Source organism: Cibotium barometz, chromosome 23, assembly GCF_041138505.1.
Source record: "Cibotium barometz isolate CiBa-2024 chromosome 23, ASM4113850v1, whole genome shotgun sequence".
NCBI lineage: Eukaryota > Viridiplantae > Streptophyta > Polypodiopsida > Cyatheales > Cibotiaceae > Cibotium > Cibotium barometz.
The window spans coordinates 36,836,679-36,861,732 of NC_141068.1; the positions used below are offsets into that span (position 1 = coordinate 36,836,679).

The following is a 25,054-nucleotide window of genomic DNA, read 5'->3' on the forward strand; positions in this document are numbered from 1 at the left end:
TTGATGATGGATGTCATTCTTCCCCAGAGAATTCATGGGCGAACATGTATGCCTTGCAGATGCAAGATTGACTGCTAAGATGACTGCTATGCAAGCCATGTGCAACCCTATATGCTGTGCAAGAATGCAGATGGATGGGTTACTAATGCATACCTAAGGGAAAATCCCTAAGGGTGGCCTGCAAGATTTTTAGAACTAGGTTTAACTGTGCGGAAGCGATTAACATGATGTCTGACTGAATGACTGATGGAATGAAAATGATCTAAGGCTGGTTACCTTGTAACGCTCTGATACCTGTCATGTGCATGATCAATGCCATGTACCTTCTCAAGTGTTGATCCACAGGAGGCAGCCGAATAAAGACTATAAGCCAGCTAGGAGCACAAGAGAACAAAGGTGGATTCAGATCAAGGCCTGGAGGAGCTTCATGACCATGCGTTAGGAGCCAAGACATGGTGAAACCGGCCTCTGGTAGAAACCAAAGTGCGGTAGACTAGCAGTCACCCTTCCACTTGTAGTCTAGATATGAAAACAAATTGGATTGGAGCTAGAGTGCCCCAAAGCTTGGCGCCCCTTGCGGTATTTCTTTATTCAATTTTAAAAATATGAAAGGCTGAGTACAACAAAACCAGCCAAGAGAATACACCTGTATGTCCAATCTGGCAGCCCACAATACCTCTTAGCACAGAGGATTCACACACACAGATCTGTGTCTCAAAGCAACACTTTGTGCTTCCCTCTGATCAGCCAAGACCATTCAGCAGGACAGCCTTGAGCATACATCTGGCATATCTCATGCACATGAATTCACAACTCAGCACAAACATACATTCACTGTCCCAATCTCTGTTTCCACCCTTTTCAATCTGCCATACCCCTCCTCTCACAAGGGGCCAGATAGCACAAATCTGTAGACATAAGCTAATGGAAAGAAAGGTAGATGAACAAATTCAGAGCTTACCAAATCAGCTCGTGGATCTGCACCCGTGGAGCAGTTCGTACCAGTCTGCACTTGACAACGACTGACTGTACTGTTTCCCCTGCAACCACTTGACTATCGCACCAACCAAGCTCTGAAAGAGCTCTGCCTGCAACTGGGAGTGTTGTACCTATCTGTACAGACCAGAAAATCAGAACTGTTCCTGTCCGTACAGTCTGTACCAGCAGTCCATGTGGCACTGTACCTGCCTACGCTGCCTGAAACCAGTCTCTGTACCCAATTGTACCTGCTCAGCCAGTCAGCGCTGCCTGTACCAGTTCTGTCCAGCGCCGCCAGCACCTGCACTGTCCAGCGCCGCCAGCTCCTGCTCTGTCCGTACAGCTATCCGTACAACTGTACCTGCAGCAGCAGCTCTGTACCTGTAGCAGCAGCTCTGTACCTGTGCGCAGCCTGTACCAGTAGATGTACCTGCAACAACAACTCTGTACCTGTGCACAGCCTGTACCAGTAGATGTACCTGCAGGCAGCCTGTCCGTACAGAGCTGTACGGCTAGATTGTACGGCCTGTTTTGCACAGAAATTAGCAACAAAACCAGTCGACTTGCTTCCTCCTGCTCTGCACGCTTGCAACATGCACGTTTGTTACACACCTCCCAAAAGCAAGAGAGAGAGTGAAGTGAGAGAGGCATGCAACTCCCAAAAGTGGAGTTGCCCCCTCTCCAAACTTATCCTAGGGCCCTAACTTTAATAATCATTAAAGTTCCCTAGGGGCCACTAAGGCCTAGGGGCAACCTTCAATAAAACATTAAAAACATTAATGTTTTTGTCCCCTTTCACATCTGAAGTGTCCACACATCATTCTCATTTGTCCGGGCACCTCAAATGCGAATATTTTAATATTTTTGCTCAGCAACCACCAAGCCCACACTTGTGCTGTTCCATTTTCACAGGGCCATGACATACCCCCCTCTTGAAAAATGGCAAGCGTCCTCGATTGCATTCTGGTGATACAGCAAAATATCCAAAGTGAAATATACAATATGGCAAGATCAGCGTCCCAATCTCTCTAAGCCATGCACATGTATCAACATTCACTGCAAACCAATGGTGTAGTAGTAGTCCAAGTTGTATACCACTGTGAACCATACACAACCACAATATCCCATGTGACTAGTACACATATATCATAGAAGTCCCATAAACAGATGTATTGTCAGCCATCAGTACCTTCGGGTGAGATAAAAACTGCACCGAGCGACCTCTAGATGTCATCTGAGCCTGTCTGTATCAAGTTAGTGGAGGTGCTACCCCCCTCTTGAGCATCAGGCAATGCTCCAGACCCATGCTCTGCTGAACCTGAATGAGCCACAACAAGAGTCGGCTCTAACTCAAAGGCATCGAGATAAAGCTGCAAAACCTGAGGTGAATCTGTTAAGTCACCTTCCTCCATCCACTTCGCATCCATCGGTGAATAGTTCTTGAACTTCACAAGATAGCGACCGGAAACTTTACCTCGTACCTTTCTTTCTTTATGTGCCAGTATCTGCTCTGGAATAAGAACCTCATCAAGTTCCTCAACTTCCGATTGAGCCTCATCTGATACATCCTCAGGCACATCCCCACGGAAAGGTCTAAGGAGACTCACGTGAAAAGCATTGTGAATCCTCCAGTGATCTGGTAGCTTCAAGCGATAGGCTACCTCACCAATCTTTTCCAATACCTGAAAAGGCCCATAATAACGCATGCTCAATTTAGGGAATAAGCGCTCTTTACCCTTCATCTTCTTGAGTCTAGCCTTTTCAAGGCGCAAAAGAACCCAATCACCCAATGCAAACTCTAAATCACGTCTATGACGGTCTGCGGCTTTCTTTTGCTTCTGCTGAGTTTTCTGGAGTGCCAACTTAACTCTCCGATAAGCTTCATCCATACTCTCCACATACTGATCAGCCTCAAAGATCTTATCCTTTGTATGCAAAATGGGTGGTACCTTCTTCCCTCCTTCCATAATCTCAAAAGGCGCCTTGCCTGTCAAGGTATGTACAGTGTTGTTATATGCAAACTCCACCAAAGGAAGATACTTTTCCCATTGTTGCTTGTGCTCTGACACATAACACTTAAGAAGATCCAACACTGTAGAGTTACCCTCTTCTGACTAACCATCTGTTTGTGGATGAAATGACAATGAAAACTTGAGAGTTGTACCCATGTTGTCAAACAACCCTCTCCAGAACAAACTCGTCATCCGTGGATCACGGTCACTAATGATAGACGTAGGCAAGCTATGATACTTGAAGATGTTCGCCATGAACAACTTCACCATATGATCCACTTTGATCGTCTTACGCACGGGAATGAAATGAGCCTGCTTACTGAACCTACATATGATAGTCCAAATGCCATCATTGCCCGTTGTGTCCGTGGAAGATCAAATATAAAATCCATGGCAATGCTCTCCCAAGGTCTATCTGGAATAGGTAAAGGCTGTAATAACCCTGGTGTCTTTTGACGGTCAAACTTTACCTTCTGACATACGATGCATTGCCTCACAAAGGCATCAACATCTCTTCTCAAGGTTGGCCAATAAAAGAAAGTCTCCACTGCTTTTACCATGGCGTCAAATCAACTCGTGGATCTACACCCGTGGAGCAGTTCGTACCAATCTGCACTTGACAACGACTGTCTGTACTATTTCCCCTGCAACCACTTGACTATCGCACCAACCAAGCTCTGGAAGAGCTCTGCCTGCAACTGGGAGTGTTGTACCTGTCTGTACAAACCAGAAAATCAGAACTGTTCCTGTCCGTACAGTCTGTACCAGCAGTCCACGTGGCACTGTACCTGCCTGCGCTGCCTGAAACCAGTCTCTATACCCGACTATACCTGCTCAGCCAGTCAGCGCCGCCAGTACCTGCACTGTCCAGCGCCGCCAGCTCCTGCTCTGTCCGTACAGCTGTCCGTACAACTGTACCTGCAGCAGCAGCTCTGTACCTGTGCGCAGCCTGTACCAGTAGATGTACCTGCAGCAACAACTCTGTACCTGTGCACAGCCTGTACCAGTAGATGTACCTGCAGCAACAGCCTGTCCGTACAGAGCTGTACGGCTGGATTGTACAGCCTGTTTTGCACAGAAATCAGCAGCAAAACCAGTCGACTTGCTTCCTCTTGCTCTCCACGCTTGCAACATGCACGTTTGTTACACACCTCCCAAAAGCAAGAGAGAGAGTGAAGTGAGAGAGACATGCAACTCCCAAAAGTGGAGTTGCCCCCTCTCCAAACTTATCCTAGGGCCCCAACTTTAATAATCATTAAAGTTTCCTAGGGGCCACTAAGGCCTAGGGCCAACCTTCAATAAAACATTAAAAAAATTTAATGTTTTTGTCCTCTTTCACATCTGAAGTGTCCACACATCATTCTCATTTGTCCGGGCACCTCAAATGCGAATATTTTAATATTTTTGCTCAGCAACCACCATGCCCACACTTGTGCTGTTCCATTTTCACACGGTCATGACACATGGGGTCAGCCGAACCAGCACTAGTCGGCCAAACCAGAGGAAGGTAGGAGCCGGCGCATGATGAGCAAGGAGAAAAACCCTGTCGGCTGCATGACTTCGTGTTGTCGGCTGTACCAGAGGGGGCAAGGCGGCTGCAGGCGCTCCAGAGGACAAGGCAACAATGGCGACTAAGGATCAAAGAAGACCACCAGTTGGGCAACGTTGAAAAGGGGCATTTAAAGCATATAAGACTGGCCAACCAGCAAATCGGCCAGTACACCAAAGTGTCCAAGACTACTATACAAGGAAGAGTGTGCTCATTATTAGAATCATTCTCTCCCCTATGGAGTGGATCAAGTATTAGGCTAGATTTTGGTGATGTTCACCTTTTATAAGGCAGTCTCTGGCTATAGAACTAGAGTATCCTTTTTGTACTATATGAAATATACTGAATTTCCAGCACATCTCTCTCTCTCTACTCTCTCTCCATATCTGCGTTTTGCATCAACATGTTGCCAAGTGTTTAGGGCTGAAAGAAGACTCCCAGAGCTTCCGCGTGCTACATTGGTAACTGAGTCCCATATGATGGTGTACAGGTCCAAGGTACAGGTCCAAGGTACAGGAAAGTACACAGATACGAAACCCAAGGCAAGGAACACAGAATCGAGAAGAGCTCCCAGAAGGTTTGTTGGTGGTGTTCCACAAAGCCAAAGGGGATGGCAGTCGTGTGAGCCAAATAGGTTCTCGGGCAACGGTCCCAAGGGAGGTTTATCCTCCAAGGATGATGTGAGGGTGCCAGACTCATTTCTCAGGAATGAAGACCAAAACACTGTTCAGAGTCAGGGCAAGAATGGATTGTGGACTAGATGGAACAGATGCATAGATCTTCGTTTGAGATAGAGTGGTTTGGAGAACAGGCCGGGTTTTCAGAGAAAAAGGGTTGCCAGGGATGGATGGATGACAGAGGGACTTCGGGAAAAGGATTGGGATGATGACAGTCATCCAAGAGCAGGTTGGATTCCCGTCATCAAGTTTAGCAGAGGGGGATGTCATGTGCATGATCAATGCCATGTACCTTCTCAAGTGCTGATCCAGAGGAGGCAGCCAGATAAAGACTATGAACCAGCTAGGAGCACAAGAGGACAAAGGTGGATTCAAAGCAAGGCCTGGAGGAGCTTCATGACCATGCATTAGGAGCCAGGACATGGGGTCGGCCGAACCAGCACTGGTCAGCTGAACCAAAGGAAGGTAGGAGCCGGCGCATGACGAGCAAGGGGAAAAACCCGATTGGCTGCATGACTTGGTGTTGTCAGCTGTACCAGAGGGGGCAAGGCGGCTGTAGGCGCTCCAGAGGACAAGGCGGCAGTGGCAACTAAGGATCAAAGAAGACCACCAGTCGGGCAGCGCTAAAAAGGGGCATTTAAAGCATATAAGACTAGCCGACCAGCAGTCGGCCAGTACACCAAAGTGTCCAAGACTACTATAAAAGGAAGAGTTGTAAGATTCCTCCCCCATCCCCTTTTTGATGTCTAGTATCTTTCCCTGTAATCAACCCTCTTCAGAAATATAAAGACCCTGTTGCTAACTATTTTAGCCTAGAGAGAGAAAAATTATTCTAGAGAGAGAATATTCAGATTTTGAATATTTTTGGATAGAAAAATATCTCTTATAATTCAGATGAGTTCCCCTGAAACAGAAATTCAAAAAAGAATTTTCCAATGTGCAATTGGAATTAATTGAAAATAGCTATAAAGAACCTTAGCCTAAGGGTTTAGATTTTCAGAAATCTTTAGACTATGGTCCAATTAAGGTTCCTATGGACCAATAGCATCAATCCATGTGTAGGGAGGAGATAAATCCAACTTGTAAAAAGAAAATACCCAAAAATGAGTAAATGCTCACATGAGGTGAAGAGTTGAAAATGTACAAGGTTTATTAGTAAAAAAACTATGTGCAATATTAAAAATATGAGATATTTTGGGTATAATGATTCCATTATGACACATATGTAAGGAAGGGGAGTTCTTTAAAGGAGGTGCATATTTCACATAAGATGAAGAGTTGAAAATGTACAAGGTTTATTAGTAAAAAAACTATGAGCAATATTAAAATGATTCCATTATGACACATATGTAAGGAAGGGGAATTCTTTAAAGGAGGTGCATATTTCACATAAGATGAAGAGTTGAAAATGTACAAGGTTTATTAGTAAAAAAAAAACTATGAGCAATATTAAAATGATTCCATTATGACACATATGTAAGGAAGGGGAGTTCTTTAAAGGAGGTGCATATTTCACATGCTTGAATGAGTTTTAAACTCATAAAAATTGAGATATTTCATCTCTCCTCTCTCCTCATTCAAGTCTAGTTCCAAAAAGTTAGCTTAACTGACCTAAAAATGGTCAAATATTGACCAAACTGATTTAGAAAATTCTAGAATCAGTTTGTTTGGTTAGGAGCTCAATTTTTCCTATAAATAGAAGCCTCCCCCTTGTTGAAAAATATATAGTGTTTATGCATCGTTACTCTACTCCACCTAAGCCAGAAACTGTGAATTCATTTAATAATTCACTAGTTTTTGGAGCTTCCCTCTTTCTTCAATCTCCATTAGTGGCTCCATCAACATACTTAACCAATTGATTGGTTGGGGGCCTCTACCGTGAACAAAGAATCAAGCAAGTTGTAAGGTAATTAGTGAATATTCATCTTTCTATAATTTCTCAATGTTTCTCTCTTCTCAACCCCTCTCAAGCTTGAGAAGTTTAATTGGTATGGTTTTTTTAAATGCTATTGAAGTTTGAATAGTAGTGAAGAGTTACATAATTTAATAAATGCTATTGAAGTTAATTTTCATTTATGTTTAAATTCTAATGATTCTTATGTAAATTCTCTCTCACTCAAGAAATGGTCATACTCATGACCCATTCTCAATCCAAATCAAGCTTTTCATAAAGCTTTTCCTTAACCCAAGATTAAGTTATGCTTGAGGCCAAATTAATGGCTTTTTCTTATGCTTTTAGTTTATGTATATTGATGATTCAATCCATTATGGATTAAGGATCCAATTAGAGAATCATTTTAATTATTTCCTTAATGATAAGCTTTATCCCTTAGAAAAATTGAGATTTATCAGTCATAGCAGCGGAGCTATGGCAAAATTTTTATAAAAATTATGCATAAAAAATTTTCATTCAAAGCATAAAAAGAGGACTTCCTACCATATTCTAGGAATCATCATCCTAGATTAATTGAAAGAATTTCATTATAATCATGGAGAAATTGAATTTTAATATTATGCATAAAGGATAAATTTTTATATCAAAAGTGTTATTTTTATCATTTTTAATTTGGATGTATAAATGAGGATGTGAAAATGGAGGTAAGCATGTAGATGTGGATGCATGTATGTGAATGTGAATGTAGATGTGAATGTGGAATGTGGATGTATAGATGTGGATGTATGGGAATGTGGATGTGGATGTATGTGAATGTGAATGTAGATGTGGATGTATAGATGTGAATGGGAATGTAGATGTGGATGTATGTATGTATGTGGATATGGATGTATGAATGAGGACGTGATAGTGGATGTATGCATGTGGATATGGATGTATGAATGAGGACGTGATAGTGGATGTATGCATGTGGATGTGGATGTATGAATGAGGACGTGATAGTGGATGTATGCATGTGGATGTGGATGTATGGATGTGGATATGGATGTGTATGTATGAATGTGGATATGGGATGTGGATGTATAAATGAGGATGTGAAAATGGAGGTAAGCATGTAGATGTGGATGTATGGATGTGAATGTGGATGTGGATGTGGATGTATGGATGTGAATATATGATATGTGATGTGAAGGAATCTGAAGTGAAGAGATGGAAAATGATGTGATTGGATGAGTACACATATAAATGGAATGAGGAATAAGTAATGTGGATTATATGAGGGATAATGTGGAAAAATTAGAGTTAATATAGAAATTGTATTTGTAAACTGTTTGTAAATGCTGTTTGTAAATGGCTGTTTTATGTCAAGAATGCTGGGAAAGCATTTTGACCGTCTTGTGTGATTAAGGTCGTGGAGACCTAACTGATAAAGTTGCAACTGCTGACGGAGAGTCAATGGAGGACGTCTCGCGTAGCAAGGTCGACCGAGGTCTTGACTAGCCTCGGTTCGATTAAAATGGTGAGCTTCCGGTACGGTGGATGAGGGACCAAGGAAGCGGCCTATGAGTGAAGCGCTAGGTCACCTGCGAAGGATCCTAGAGGGTGCTGACCATACGGTGCTCGGGCTCTGGGTCGCCAAAGATACCCACACGTGCGTCGTGGAAGATATTGGAACAAGGAGTAAGAGTTGTTTTGTGAAACCGAGCATGGATCTGGTTGATGACCTTGCTGGTCTTCAATGGATGAGTCCATGGCTCTTTATATGGATCTGTTGGTTGATCTTGCTGATCTTCAACGAGAGTCCATCTTGATTTTTATAAGTGATTATATTGCCGAGTATTATGGGCTAGGAACTATTGAAAAGACCCCTGTGTGGATAGGTGGTGAGCGTTCTAGTTGCCAATGATGCCATAGATACTCTAATGAAGGAATGATGGAAAATTATGAATCAACCGGATAAATTGGAAGATTGTGATCAGTGGTACTATGGTTTCATTAAAGAATTGTTTTAAAGTTAGCTGATGCTAAGAAAAAGGCAATTTCATATTGGGTGTGTAAGTGGTGTGGCTAGTTTTATGTTTGCATGAACTTCCGGCTAGGGGGCCTTGGAACTCTTTTCCTTGGTACCCGGGACAAAACCTAACCAAATTCCAAATTGGATCCCATCACTACAGTGGTTGGGCGGTTGGCTAACCCATGGGATCGGATGGGGTTAGGCTGGACTGATGGATCCGTAAATCGAGATTTAATTTCTATTATTACGATAGATGAAGTAAATCCCGGATAGAAATTGTTCTATGGATAGGAATCAACGGCTGTGCCTCTTGATGGGGAAAAAAGCGTTGATCCCAATGATCCAAGTGCAAGTTTCTTCCTTGAATTGACCAAGTACCGTTAAAGGTGCAGTCAGATCAGTTGATCCGTAATGATCTTGACTACGTTAGAGTAAAGAGTTATCCTGGTGGAATCGCCCATGCTTTCCGGGTAAAGGAAGTTTTTCCGGTTTTGGTTTTGGACAAACCGACGGATTAGTCTCTTGTCCGGATATCCGTGGGCGAGGCCCCGAGTGTGGGTCCCTGCCCCGCGCATGAAGTGCTACTTCCGTTGCTAGTACCCCGAATCCGTTGCTCGGTGGGAACAGGGATCTCACAGTTGGTATCAGAGCATTTGGTTAATAAAGATCAACTGAGAAGACAAATATATCAAAAATTTATGAAGAAACACAAAAAGGTTATAATTGTGTGAGATAATTCATACAATTTGATATTCAAACTGAAATTCGTAATTTGGTAGTTGGGTCTTCAGATGGAAGTACCGCAATTATATAGAATCCTTGACTTTCTTGAGGCCTAGACATGATAGTAGTTACCTTATAATTCCAAGGGCCGTGACTACCCGTATATACTGAGAGTATACTGCAGCTCTTTACTGACAGTATATACGAGTAAATCTAAGACTTAAAATTATAAGCGTTAATGCTATCTAGATGATGATTTCGAATGTGATTGATATGATTTTTAATTCTGTTTGAGAATGGATGAATTGATTTGGATTCTGATTGAAAATTCTGATTGAAAAATGATAATTTTTAAAAATTAGTTGAAATATAATGAAACCACAATGAGGGGGAATGGGACGAGTCCCTGTGATGATATTCATAACTAGAATGATGATAATGAATTCAGCAAATCACTATGAGATTAGTGGGTTGTGCTGTCAGATTGCTGCTGTTAATACTTGATCAGTAGACCAAGTTAAGGGATGTCAAATTGAGGACTTGCTTGACTGAATTTCCATGGAGGAATGTTCCGAAGGAAACTTTTCGGTCTAATGGACCATTATCATGTTAAAGATATGAATGATATAATCTGAATGAATTGTTATTTAATGATGAGTTCTATATAAGGGATATTTATCCTAGTGTTCTATTGGGTTGACCAGAATATAAGGAACCCCAGAATAAAATTGGATCTTAAGAAAAAGAGCTGTCCTCTACCTTGCGAGATGAGGACATCTCGCACTTTTTAAGTGGGGTAGAATGTAAGATTCCTCCCCAACCTTCGAGGTATACAGGAGTAAGAATCTCCCTTTCTGATCTTATAATTATTCCCTCTCTAAAATAAAAGAAAGTTTCTGTTTAAAAAAGAAAGACCCTTTTCCTAGAATACTTCTCAGGAGTCACGCCTATTTTAAGGATTCAGAACAATGAGTTCAGAAGTGAAAATCGGTGTTTTGGATACCAAGGTTTTGGTTTTCATTCGAGTACGGCCCAAAAGAAGTTCTTTATCTATTGGGGAGTTTAAGAAGTTATCCCCCAGATATTGTGAGCCTTATATCTGAATTCAATGAAAGTAGGTGACTTAGCCTACAAGCTTCTTTTATCTCTTCATCTCAAAATTCTTAATGCCTTCTATAGAAAAATGTGTCAAACCCAAATCATGGAAAGACGGTATAACTTCAGTGGCAAGTTACCGTTGGCTTCTAAGTTACGCTAGCTCCTTCCTTTATATAAGTCGTAACTTTTACTTGTCGCTCACAATAATCTTACTTCCATCGATCTCCTTTCTTTCTTAATCTCCTTCATGGCTTGGCAACAAGAACTAGTTTTATCCATAATGATTCCTCACCTTCAAGACGCAAGTGAATCTGTGAAGAAGGATTTTATAGAGCAGTATGAGCGCTCACTTTTCCCTCACTTGGGAACTTCTGTAGCGCAAACCAAATGGCGGACCTATCAAAACATAACTAGGGTAACACCCTGGGGTCAGCAGCACTTTCGTAACAATGTCCGCTTGGCCATGGTTATTGAAGCTTTGGGTTTGGGTCCCCGATACTACTGTGTCATGAGATCAAGGCATCTTGGGTTTTCTGAGCGGGTCTTCTTACTGGCATGTTTTCTTCCTCATGAGAAGATATGCCTTTATCCCGTTTTTGGCTTGCCTCTCAGAGGTCCTTTTGTTAGATCACCTCATACCACTGAGATAGGTGCGGCAATAACCAGCAGAATCATTCCCATAGATGAGTTACCCTATCCTTGTGCAGCTTGTGAGGACTGCTTTTGTGACCATATGATGGACGGGCTTATGGAAGTGTAAAGAGTTTCTCTATCTTTACTGTATAAGTTCCGAGAATGAATAAAGCTTAAATCTTGTTCTTATTTTGAATCTTGCTCTCTTTAAGACTTTTCTTGGTGGTTAATCGTGATTAAAATTTTTCTCTAAGTCTCATATTCGTGTATCTTGCAAAATTATACCAAGTTGCGAGATGAGGACATCTCGCGTTTTTTAAGTGGGGTAGAATGTAAGATTCCTCCCCCATCCCCTTTTTGATGTCTAGTATCTTTCCCTGTAATCAACCCTCTTCAGAAATATAAAGACCCTGTTGCTAACTATTTTAGCCTAGAGAGAGAAAAATTATTCTAGAGAGAGAATATTCAGATTTTGAATATTTTTGGATAGAAAAATATCTCTTATAATTCAGATGAGTTCCCCTGAAACAGAAATTCAAAAAAGAATTTTCCAATGTGCAATTGGAATTAATTGAAAATAGCTATAAAGAACCTTAGCCTAAGGGTTTAGATTTTCAGAAATCTTTAGACTATGGTCCAATTAAGGTTCCTATGGACCAATAGCATCAATCCATGTGTAGGGAGGAGATAAATCCAACTTGTAAAAAGAAAATACCCAAAAATGAGTAAATGCTCACATGAAGTGAAGAGTTGAAAATGTACAAGGTTTATTAGTAAAAAAACTATGTGCAATATTAAAAATATGAGATATTTTGGGTATAATGATTCCATTATGACACATATGTAAGGAAGGGGAGTTCTTTAAAGGAGGTGCATATTTCACATAAGATGAAGAGTTGAAAATGTACAAGGTTTATTAGTAAAAAAACTATGAGCAATATTAAAATGATTCCATTATGACACATATGTAAGGAAGGGGAATTCTTTAAAGGAGGTGCATATTTCACATAAGATGAAGAGTTGAAAATGTACAAGGTTTATTAGTAAAAAAAAAACTATGAGCAATATTAAAATGATTCCATTATGACACATATGTAAGGAAGGGGAGTTCTTTAAAGGAGGTGCATATTTCACATGCTTGAATGAGTTTTAAACTCATAAAAATTGAGATATTTCATCTCTCCTCTCTCCTCATTCAAGTCTAGTTCCAAAAAGTTAGCTTAACTGACCTAAAAATGGTCAAATATTGACCAAACTGATTTAGAAAATTCTAGAATCAGTTTGTTTGGTTAGGAGCTCAATTTTTCCTATAAATAGAAGCCTCCCCCTTGTTGAAAAATATATAGTGTTTATGCATCGTTACTCTACTCCACCTAAGCCAGAAACTGTGAATTCATTTAATAATTCACTAGTTTTTGGAGCTTCCCTCTTTCTTCAATCTCCATTAGTGGCTCCATCAACATACTTAACCAATTGATTGGTTGGGGGCCTCTACCGTGAACAAAGAATCAAGCAAGTTGTAAGGTAATTAGTGAATATTCATCTTTCTATAATTTCTCAATGTTTCTCTCTTCTCAACCCCTCTCAAGCTTGAGAAGTTTAATTGGTATGGTTTTTTTAAATGCTATTGAAGTTTGAATAGTAGTGAAGAGTTACATAATTTAATAAATGCTATTGAAGTTAATTTTCATTTATGTTTAAATTCTAATGATTCTTATGTAAATTCTCTCTCACTCAAGAAATGGTCATACTCATGACCCATTCTCAATCCAAATCAAGCTTTTCATAAAGCTTTTCCTTAACCCAAGATTAAGTTATGCTTGAGGCCAAATTAATGGCTTTTTCTTATGCTTTTAGTTTATGTATATTGATGATTCAATCCATTATGGATTAAGGATCCAATTAGAGAATCATTTTAATTATTTCCTTAATGATAAGCTTTATCCCTTAGAAAAATTGAGATTTATCAGTCATAGCAGCGGAGCTATGGCAAAATTTTTATAAAAATTATGCATAAAAAATTTTCATTCAAAGCATAAAAAGAGGACTTCCTACCATATTCTAGGAATCATCATCCTAGATTAATTGAAAGAATTTCATTATAATCATGGAGAAATTGAATTTTAATATTATGCATAAAGGATAAATTTTTATATCAAAAGTATTATTTTTACCATTTTTAATTTTCATGCATAGAAGTATGCATAAAGGAAAATTTTTATATCAAAAGTGTTACTTTTATCATTTTTAATTTTCATGCATAGAAGTATGCATAAAGGAAAAATTTTTATATCAAAAGTGTTACTTTTATCATATTGGAATTCATGCATATAGGTATGCATAAAAGATATTCTTTTTATACTAAAAGTATGATTTTCCTCATAAATGGATTTTATGCTTAACTTAGATGCATAAGAGAAATTCTTTTATTCTAAAAGTATAATTCCCTACCAAATTGAAATCATGCATAAGAAGATGCATAAAAGATTGATTTTAATTTCGAAAGTGTTAGTCTCCTTAAATGGAATTTATGTATAAATAAATGTGTAGAGAAATCTTATATCAAATAAAAGAATTCTCTTTTTTTTTTTTTAAAGATATGAAATGTGATAAGATGTGATAAGAGGTGTATGAGATGTGATAAGAATTGATAAGATGCGTATGGAAAGTGATAGGATGTGATAAGAGGTGTGATAAGAGGTGATAAGATGCTTATGAAATAAGTTAGGATGTGATAAGATGAATTAAGATGTGTATGGGGGGATGAGGTAAGAAGTGTATGTGATAGGATAAGATGTATATGGGTTGTGATAGGGCGAGAATGGATGTGATGTAAAAGATTAGATGTGAAGGTATATGGGGTTATATAAATGGGAATGTGAAAATGGATGTATGTGAATGTGGATGTAGATGTGGATGTATAGATGTGAATGTGGAATGTGGATGTGGATGTATGTATGTATGTGGATGTAGATGTGGATGTATAGATGTGAATGGGAATGGGGATGTGGATGTATGTGAATGTGAATGTAGATGTGAATGTGAAATGTGGATGTATAGATGTGGATGTATGGGAATGTGGATGTGGATGTATGTGAATGTGAATGTAGATGTGGATGTATAGATGTGAATGTGGAATGTGGATGTGGATGTATGTATGTATGTGGATGTAGATGTGGATGTATGGATGTGTATGTATGAATGTGGATATGGGATGTGGATGTATAAATGAGGATGTGAAAATGGAGGTAAGCATGTAGATGTGGATGCATGTATGTGAATGTGAATGTAGATGTGAATGTGGAATGTGGATGTATAGATGTGGATGTATGGGAATGTGGATGTGGATGTATGTGAATGTGAATGTAGATGTGGATGTATAGATGTGAATGGGAATGTAGATGTGGATGTATGTATGTATGTGGATATGGATGTATGAATGAGGACGTGATAGTGGATGTATGCATGTGGATATGGATGTATGAATGAGGACGTGATAGTGGATGTATGCATGTGGATGTGGATGTATGAATGAGGACGTGATAGTGGATGTATGCATGTGGATGTGGATGTATGGATGTGGATATGGATGTGTATGTATGAATGTGGATATGGGATGTGGATGTATAAATGAGGATGTGAAAATGGAGGTAAGCATGTAGATGTGGATGTATGGATGTGAATGTGGATGTGGATGTGGATGTATGGATGTGAATATATGATATGTGATGTGAAGGAATCTGAAGTGAAGAGATGGAAAATGATGTGATTGGATGAGTACACATATAAATGGAATGAGGAATAAGTAATGTGGATTATATGAGAGATAATGTGGAAAAATTAGAGTTAATATAGAAATTGTATTTGTAAACTGTTTGTAAATGCTGTTTGTAAATGGCTGTTTTATGTCAAGAATGCTGGGAAAGCATTTTGACCGTCTTGTGTGATTAAGGTCGTGGAGACCTAACTGATAAAGTTGCAACTGCTGACGGAGAGTCAATGGAGGACGTCTCGCGTAGCAAGGTCGACCGAGGTCTTGACCAGCCTCGGTTCGATTAAAATGGTGAGCTTCCGGTACGGTGGATGAGGGACCAAGGAAGCGGCCTATGAGTGAAGCGCTAGGTCACCTGCGAAGGATCCTAGAGGGTGCTGACCATACGGTGCTCGGGCTCTGGGTCGCCAAAGATACCCACACGTGCGTCGTGGAAGATATTGGAACAAGGAGTAAGAGTTGTTTTGTGAAACCGAGCATGGATCTGGTTGATGACCTTGCTGGTCTTCAATGGATGAGTCCATGGCTCTTTATATGGATCTGTTGGTTGATCTTGCTGATCTTCAACGAGAGTCCATCTTGATTTTTATAAGTGATTATATTGCCGAGTATTATGGGCTAGGAACTATTGAAAAGACCCCTGTGTGGATAGGTGGTGAGCGTTCTAGTTGCCAATGATGCCATAGATACTCTGATGAAGGAATGATGGAAAATTATGAATCAACCGGATAAATTGGAAGATTGTGATCAGTGGTACTATGGTTTCATTAAAGAATTGTTTTAAAGTTAGCTGATGCTAAGAAAAAGGCAATTTCATATTGGGTGTGTAAGTGGTGTGGCTAGTTTTATGTTTGCATGAACTTCCGGCTAGGGGGCCTTGGAACTCTTTTCCTTGGTACCCGGGACAAAACCTAACCAAATTCCAAATTGGATCCCATCACTACAGTGGTTGGGCGGTTGGCTAACCCATGGGATCGGATGGGGTTAGGCTGGACTGATGGATCCGTAAATCGAGATTTAATTTCTATTATTACGATAGATGAAGTAAATCCCGGATAGAAATTGTTCTATGGATAGGAATCAACGGCTGTGCCTCTTGATGGGGAAAAAAGCGTTGATCCCAATGATCCAAGTGCAAGTTTCTTCCTTGAATTGACCAAGTACCGTTAAAGGTGCAGTCAGATCAGTTGATCCGTAATGATCTTGACTACGTTAGAGTAAAGAGTTATCCTGGTGGAATCGCCCATGCTTTCCGGGTAAAGGAAGTTTTTCCGGTTTTGGTTTTGGACAAACCGACGGATTAGTCTCTTGTCCGGATATCCGTGGGCGAGGCCCCGAGTGTGGGTCCCTGCCCCGCGCATGAAGTGCTACTTCCGTTGCTAGTATCCCGAATCCGTTGCTCGGTGGGAACAGGGATCTCACAGTATTTATCCATTATGTATAATATTAAATTTTAATTTCTCCAAGATTATAATGAAATTCTTTCAATTAATCTAGGATGATGATTCCTAGAATATGGTAGGAAGTCCTCTTTTTATGCTTTGAATGAAAATTTTTTATGCATAATTTTTATAAAAATTTTGCCATAGCTCCGCTGCTATGACTGATAAATCTCAATTTTTCTAAGGGATAAAGCTTATCATTAAGGAAATAATTAAAATGATTCTCTAATTGGATCCTTAATCCATAATGGATTGAATCATCAATATACATAAACTAAAAGCATAAGAAAAAGCCATTAATTTGACCTCAAGCATAACTTAATCTTGGGTTAAGGAAAAGCTTTATGAAAAGCTTGATTTGGATTGAGAATGGGTCATGAGTATGACCATTTCTTGAGTGAGAGAGAATTTACATAAGAATCATTAGAATTTAAACATAAATGAAAATTAACTTCAATAGCATTTATTAAATTATGTAACTCTTCACTACTATTCAAACTTCAATAGCATTTAAAAAAACCATACCAATTAAACTTCTCAAGCTTGAGAGGGGTTGAGAAGAGAGAAACATTGAGAAATTATAGAAAGATGAATATTCACTAATTACCTTACAACTTGCTTGATTCTTTGTTCACGGTAGAGGCCCCCAACCAATCAATTGGTTAAGTATGTTGATGGAGCCACTAATGGAGATTGAAGAAAGAGGGAAGCTCCAAAAACTAGTGAATTATTAAATGAATTCACAGTTTCTGGCTTAGGTGGAGTAGAGTAACGATGCATAAACACTATATATTTTTCAACAAGGGGGAGGCTTCTATTTATAGGAAAAATTGAGCTCCTAACCAAACAAACTGATTCTAGAATTTTCTAAATCAGTTTGGTCAATATTTGACCATTTTTAGGTCAGTTAAGCTAACTTTTTGGAACTAGACTTGAATGAGGAGAGAGGAGAGATGAAATATCTCAATTTTTATGAGTTTAAAACTCATTCAAGCATGTGAAATATGCACCTCCTTTAAAGAACTCCCCTTCCTTACATATGTGTCATAATGGAATCATTTTAATATTGCTCATAGTTTTTTTTTTACTAATAAACCTTGTACATTTTCAACTCTTCATCTTATGTGAAATATGCACCTCCTTTAAAGAATTCCCCTTCCTTACATATGTGTCATAATGGAATCATTTTAATATTGCTCATAGTTTTTTTACTAATAAACCTTGTACATTTTCAACTCTTCATCTTATGTGAAATATGCACCTCCTTTAAAGAACTCCCCTTCCTTACATATGTGTCATAATGGAATCATTATACCCAAAATATCTCATATTTTTAATATTGCACATAGTTTTTTTACTAATAAACCTTGTACATTTTCAACTCTTCACCTCATGTGAGCATTTACTCATTTTTGGGTATTTTCTTTTTACAAGTTGGATTTATCTCCTCCCTACACATGGATTGATGCTATTGGTCCATAGGAACCTTAATTGGACCATAGTCTAAAGATTTCTGAAAATCTAAACCCTTAGGCTAAGGTTCTTTATAGCTATTTTCAATTAATTCCAATTGCACATTGGAAAATTCTTTTTTGAATTTCTGTTTCAGGGGAACTCATCTGAATTATAAGAGATATTTTTCTATCCAAAAATATTCAAAATCTGAATATTCTCTCTCTAGAATAATTTTTCTCTCTCTAGGCTAAAATAGTTAGCAACAGGGTCTTTATATTTCTGAAGAGGGTTGGTTACAGGGAAAGATACTAGACATCAAAAAGGGGATGGGGGAGGAATCTTACATTCTACCCCACTTAAAAAACGCGAGATGTCCTCATCTCGCAACTTGGAATAATTTTGCAAGATACACGAATATGAGACTTAGAGAAAAATTTTAATCACGATTAACCACCAAGAAAAGTCTTAAAGAGAGCAAGATTCAAAATAAGAACAAGATTTAAGCTTTATTCATTCTCGGAACTTATACAGTAAAGATAGAGAAACTCTTTACACTTCCATAAGCCCGTCCATCATATGGTCACAAAAGCAGTCCTCACAAGCTGCACAAGTATAGGGTAACTCATCTATGGGAATGATTCTGCTGGTTATTGCCGCACCTATCTCAGTGGTATGAGGTGATCTAACAAAAGGACCTCTGAGAGGCAAGCCAAAAACGGGATAAAGGCATATCTTCTCATGAGGAAGAAAACATGCCAGTAAGAAGACCCGCTCAGAAAACCCAAGATGCCTTGATCTCATGACACAGTAGTATCGGGGACCCAAACCCAAAGCTTCAATAACCATGGCCAAGCGGACATTGTTACGAAAGTGCTGCTGACCCCAGGGTGTTACCCTAGTTATGTTTTGATAGGTCCGCCATTTGGTTTGCGCTACAGAAGTTCCCAAGTGAGGGAAAAGTGAGCGCTCATACTGCTCTATAAAATCCTTCTTCACAGATTCACTTGCGTCTTGAAGGTGAGGAATCATTATGGATAAAACTAGTTCTTGTTGCCAAGCCATGAAGGAGATTAAGAAAGAAAGGAGATCGATGGAAGTAAGATTATTGTGAGCGACAAGTAAAAGTTACGACTTATATAAAGGAAGGAGCTAGCGTAACTTAGAAGCCAACGGTAACTTGCCACTGAAGTTATACCGTCTTTCCATGATTTGGGTTTGACACATTTTTCTATAGAAGGCATTAAGAATTTTGAGATGAAGAGATAAAAGAAGCTTGTAGGCTAAGTCACCTACTTTCATTGAATTCAGATATAAGGCTCACAATATCTGAGGGATAACTTCTTAAACTCCCCAATAGATAAAGAACTTCTTTTGGGCCGTACTCGAATGAAAACCAAAACCTTGGTATCCAAAACACCGATTTTCACTTCTGAACTCATTGTTCTGAATCCTTAAAATAGGCGTGACTCCTGAGAAGTATTCTAGGAAAAGGGTCTTTCTTTTTTAAACAGAAACTTTCTTTTATTTTAGAGAGGGAATAATTATAAGATCAGAAAGGGAGATTCTTACTCCTGTATACCTCGAAGGTTGGGGAGGAATCTTACAAGAGTGCTCATTATTAGAATCATTCTCTCCCCTATGGAGTGGATCAAGTATTAGGCTAGATTTTGGTGATGTTCACCTTTTATAAGGCAGCCTTTGGCTATAGAACTAGAGTACCCTTTTTGTACTATATGAAATATACTGAATTTCTAGCACATCTCTCTCTCTCTACTCTCTCTCTATATCTGCGTTTTGCATCAGCATGTTGCCAGGAGTGTTTAGGGCTGAAAGAAGACTCCCAGAGCTTCCGCGTGTTACAATACCAATGTGACATGTGAGGGATTCTAAACACAACCTTAGGCTAACTAAACTACACTTAATGATCCTTAAGAAAGACAGATAGTGTCAATGCAATGCAATGCAGCTATATTAGATGAATGGGTTACAATGAGATCTAAATAGATCTATGATGCTGTCCTAGATGGAGATCCTTCTCGGGATAAGAGGAATGGGCTGAATGCTGATGCTAAGGACTGTTCCTTGCTCCAATGCTGAGGTCCACCCTTCGATGCCGGCTTCCCTCTATGTAGGAGATAGGAATGATGAACTATATGCTGAATATGCTGATATGCTGGATGAACTGTTGTCCCACTGACTTTCCCTTGTCTCCTGGGAAGGAAACGCTGAAGGGATGGCTTGGAACTGATGGGATGCTGAGCTGATGCTGAAACATAGATGCTCTCCTTGTTGCCTGGGAAGGAAACACTGAGGAGATGGATGCTCTATGCGTTTGCTGAACTGATGGGCTGAACTGGATGATGATGCGCTGAACTGAACTGGATGATCTATGCGTTGAACTGAGATGAGAGGCTGTATGCTGAAAACGCTGATGATATGGAATGAATGGATGCGCCTCTATTTATGTGTGTGAATTGACGCTGGTCGGTTAGCCTTGCTGCAGTCGGCCAGCTCCTGGATGCTCAACGACTGGCCATAAATGCCATAAATGCTTGTTGGCTAGTGCTAATGTGCTGTTGGCTGGTGCTAATGTGCTGTCGGCTGATGCTAACAGCCCCAACCTGATGCACATGAATGCCTTATATGCTCATGATGACTAAAGTGCTGATGTTGGTGCTGAAACACCCCCATGCTTATGCTGATATATGCCTGACTAATACTTAGATGTCATGTTTAATGCTTGATGATGCCATGCCACTTGTACACCTGATGGGTGTGCACGTGACAAGAGTAGAGAGAGAGAGATGGCTGGAAATCCAGTATTTCATACGGTACAAAAAGGTACATAATCCTTACAGCCATGGGCTGCCTTGAAAAGGTAGTAAAATACCTATTCTAGTCCTAGTCTAGACCCACACCCAAAGGGGGAGTGAATGAAATACACGAGGAGCAACTATGCCTATTTATAGGCTGGATATGACAAATCAAATCTGGCGCCGACTGCTGGTTGGCCAGCTTTTTGTACATCAATATTTCACTTGCTGCAGCCGACTGGATATCACACCTGCATATTTTGGCCGACCACACTCCATGTCCTCCAATCAGTCAAATCCCTGCCAAAACAGCAGCACATGCTCCAAATCCCTGGTTCTAGTCTCTTTTTCTGGCTGCCCCTTCAGGATTAGCTCTAGAGAATGTCCATGGCAAAACTTGCACATGACAATAGACCATAGAGTATTGCTCATATGCTTACCGCCCATTGCATGTCACTATCAGAATACACAGTGTTTGTGTAATCTTGATGTTCTGACGTGACCCAAGACTCATTTGAGAATCTTTTTGCTTCGACAAATGCCAAACTGTTTATTTCTGATTCGTCATGGTTGGTGGTCGTGAGAATGACGATCTCCACTGTATGATCACATCAAATACTTGTAGAGAATTGGCCAATCACTAAGCTGCTAGTCACCATCAAGTGTGCGCTACTTTCCGATTGGAGAAGCAAATCGACCCAGTTTTGACCCATGTCATGATGTCAAAGTCGACTCCTCTCCAGAATGTGATGTGGCAGAATTCTACTGGAGATATGATTCCTCCTCCCGCCAGCCGCGAGTCACCCGTTCCCCTGGAATGCACACTCCTGGCTACGCCACTCACGCACATTCTACATTGAACCTGCCTCCAGGCGGCCATTCACTCTCTCTTCTTGAATCGCTTGTTTGTGACTGAATTCACATCTTCATGTTCTTTTGCTAGAATATGTGCTCATATATTCTCGAAGTCCAGACTGTAAACTTTAAAGACCCGATTGTAGCACCGTCAAACAGTTTGTGGCCTTTGAATACAACCAATAGTCCATGAGGTCTTGACGGATACTCAAAGGCAACAGACATTATTGTACAATACCAAAACCAATAGTCCGTGAGGTCTTGAGGGATACTCAAAGGCAACAGACATGATTGTACAATACCAAAACCTGTTCTTCTTTCGTAAGAGGGTAAGGTTTCAGCCTGAGGGCAGCCCATATGTTATCGTCCCGTGCAATCAAAACATTCAACTTTCAACCAGTTTCCATCTAAAGTGGATCTCCTTGCCCATGATACACATCCGGCTTCTTGGTGATCACTCACTTTGATATTATGTTGATTGGGAGAAGCAGACAAACTCAAAATCATAGACAAGCGCAGTCACATTGAACAAGAAAGCTGAGCTTATAGAAATAAGTTGAAAGATAGGCAACACTACAACACCACTGACATCAAAGAAAAACACTGAAATTGAAATTGGAATTATTTACACGTTTGTGAGACCCTCAGGTCCATAAGGCTACACACCATACGATGTGTGTTACTACAGCATGTTTTTATTTGCCTCCATATCTTTTACAAGTGCAACATAAAAAGACAATCCTACTAAACCTTGACGTCACGCCCATCTATTTTTGCCAACTTCATTCAAAGTAATTTGCCCCTTTGACCAATGTTCATTTCCACACAAAAAGTCTGTACGCACCACTTTGGCTCTGTCCAGAGTCCACATGTCCGTTTCGCGACGAAGATACACTCCTTCTACCATACCATCATAATATACACTTTGCTTGCGAACAAGCCGCTCAATAGCCTCTTTGGATAGAACACCATCTACATGGATCTGATGGATCACAAACAGACTAGACGGTTTCAATGTGGCCCGAAGACGAACAGAGCTGTAGAACTGCTGTTGTACACTATCATACATGTCAAATGCTATAAAGATATCTGGCAAAGCTGTGTAATGAATGCTGTGCTTGGCAACAACCCATTCCCCAAACAGCACAAGTTGACCAGGTGGCAACGTATCATTGCATGTAAGAACATTCCAGATATTCTTTTGATGGTTTTGAAGCCACAGATCCAACTTTTTGAACTGTGCATGTGACTTGCTGTTCACATAATGTGATCGATTCTGAACACGAAATGCCATTGTCTGAGCATCAATTGTGATACCCAAATTGGCACCATCAACTTTTTCTTGCACTACGATATGAATGCTCGGATCTTGGGTAGACAAAAAGCCGCAAGCTTCCATCTCAGTCGCAATTAGATCATCTCTGGTGGCGCTTCCAAGATTGTACAAGTGCCGAGTTCTGGGAAACTTGATCAACTTTTGTTCGCTGAATTCTTCAAGTTGGTCACTTTCTTTAACAGGGTCAGGTTTGACTCCAAATCTGGTTAGAAGGGCACAAGCCGCTGGGATACTCTGAACGGTCACAACACAAGTAAAGCCTTCTGATAGTGTTGGCTGTACTAGAATATTTGCCATGGATTTCACAGGGATGGATGCCCGACCTTGAGGTATGGTAGGATGACCCATTCGGGCATCAGCACGTTGAATGCACAGATCCACAGGGTAATCAAAGAATACGCATAGCGCATTCTTTGGTCTGAAAGAGATCTCAAGAAGTTCTTTGCGGCTTTGAACACTGGGATTGCACTTGTCGACAATTACTCGTGCATTTCTCTTAACGGCAGCAGCCAAAGCCTCTTCACATGCGCTCTTGGTTCCCATATCATCCTGCGAAATTACTGTGAACCCTAAGGCTTCTTTCATGTGCCGTGCAAATGTACTCTTGCCCGACCCTTGAAGTCCACAGAGGACAATGAATCTGACAGACCTATCCAGCTGGCCAGTCATCACCAAGCATGTGTCAGGCTCTTTGATTGAGCAACATGACCCATCTGAAGCCTTTTGTTTCCATAAGTTTGCAATATAGCCTTCTATGAAACATTCTTGTTCATTTGTTTCGATACTTCCAGGCCTAAAGTGACGCACCAAGGCGATCACTTCCCTTGCACAATACACTGGGAATTGCTGCCGATCCCGAGTGAAACCACATGTCGCCAAATAACATGCAATGAATGTGCCAGCTCTACCTTTTCCCCCACCGCAGTGAACCAATGTTCGGTGACCTGCTGTAACAATATTGATAAAATGATCGACCTGCGCCCTTGTTGGTGCTTTGTAATTTGATACTGGCAAAAAGACATTTTCTACCGACCTCCCTTGAAACCATTCAGGAGGCAAGGGCTCTTCCTCGGTAAGAGTGATAACCTTGTTGAATAAGAAAGGTGAAGAGGCAAGGGTCTGAATGTCCTCAGCATTTCTTGGCGTTGACATGACCGCCAAGTTGAATGGTAGCACCCACCTGAAGAATCTCGGCAATTTTGTGAATTTAAGGTGTCCTTCGGTATCTTCTACATTAGTAAGACACATCATACGAATGCGAGATTCCAACTGCAATTCTGGTGTGTAATTTTCAGGCAAACTTACCGACAGCGGTCCTGCATGTAGAAGTTCCTTTATAAACTGTGTGGGAATATGTTCCGCATTGCATGCATCGATTTCTTCTTCTGCACAGACCAATCCCCATTCGGTGTGCTTTGAGACCTTCTGAAGAAGCTCATCTACAAAAGAGATTACCTTTGAGGTTGAGGCTCGCTCTCTCGCCAACAAGAGATACACCATTGCACATTTGTAGCGTATGGACTTGTTGAAGCTGTGTTTGTAATAGTACCATCCCAGCTTAAGGAAGGGAGCACACCAATCTGGATGCTCTTTGGCGGTTTGAACCATGAATGTGCGATCAGATGGCGAACATAGAGCATCGAAAAGACGCTCGCAGGGCTGGTGACCATATAACAAAATCAAGAGACCTTCAGGTTTGGGACGAACCCGTAAGAGAAAATGGAGATCTGCATCCGAAAGGGCTTCATAATGGCGTACGGCATTGGGTCCCTTGTCCACGGAGGGATCATCTCTGCTAGACAG

At 40.4% G+C, this 25,054-nt stretch overlaps 1 protein-coding gene across 1 annotated transcript in view; it reads right to left on the reverse strand.

Annotated features, from left to right (window-relative positions):
* Window positions 1–22,500: 22,500 nt before the first annotated feature.
* The window catches only part of LOC147625900 (uncharacterized), a 3,093-nt gene continuing 539 nt past the window's right edge, over window positions 22,501–25,054 (reverse strand). The window contains exon 1 of the mRNA XM_086817446.1: window positions 22,501–25,054. This exon is cut by the window's right edge and continues 539 nt beyond it. Coding sequence (XP_086673572.1) covers window positions 22,673–25,054 — 2,382 coding nt within the window. The 3' untranslated portion in view covers window positions 22,501–22,672.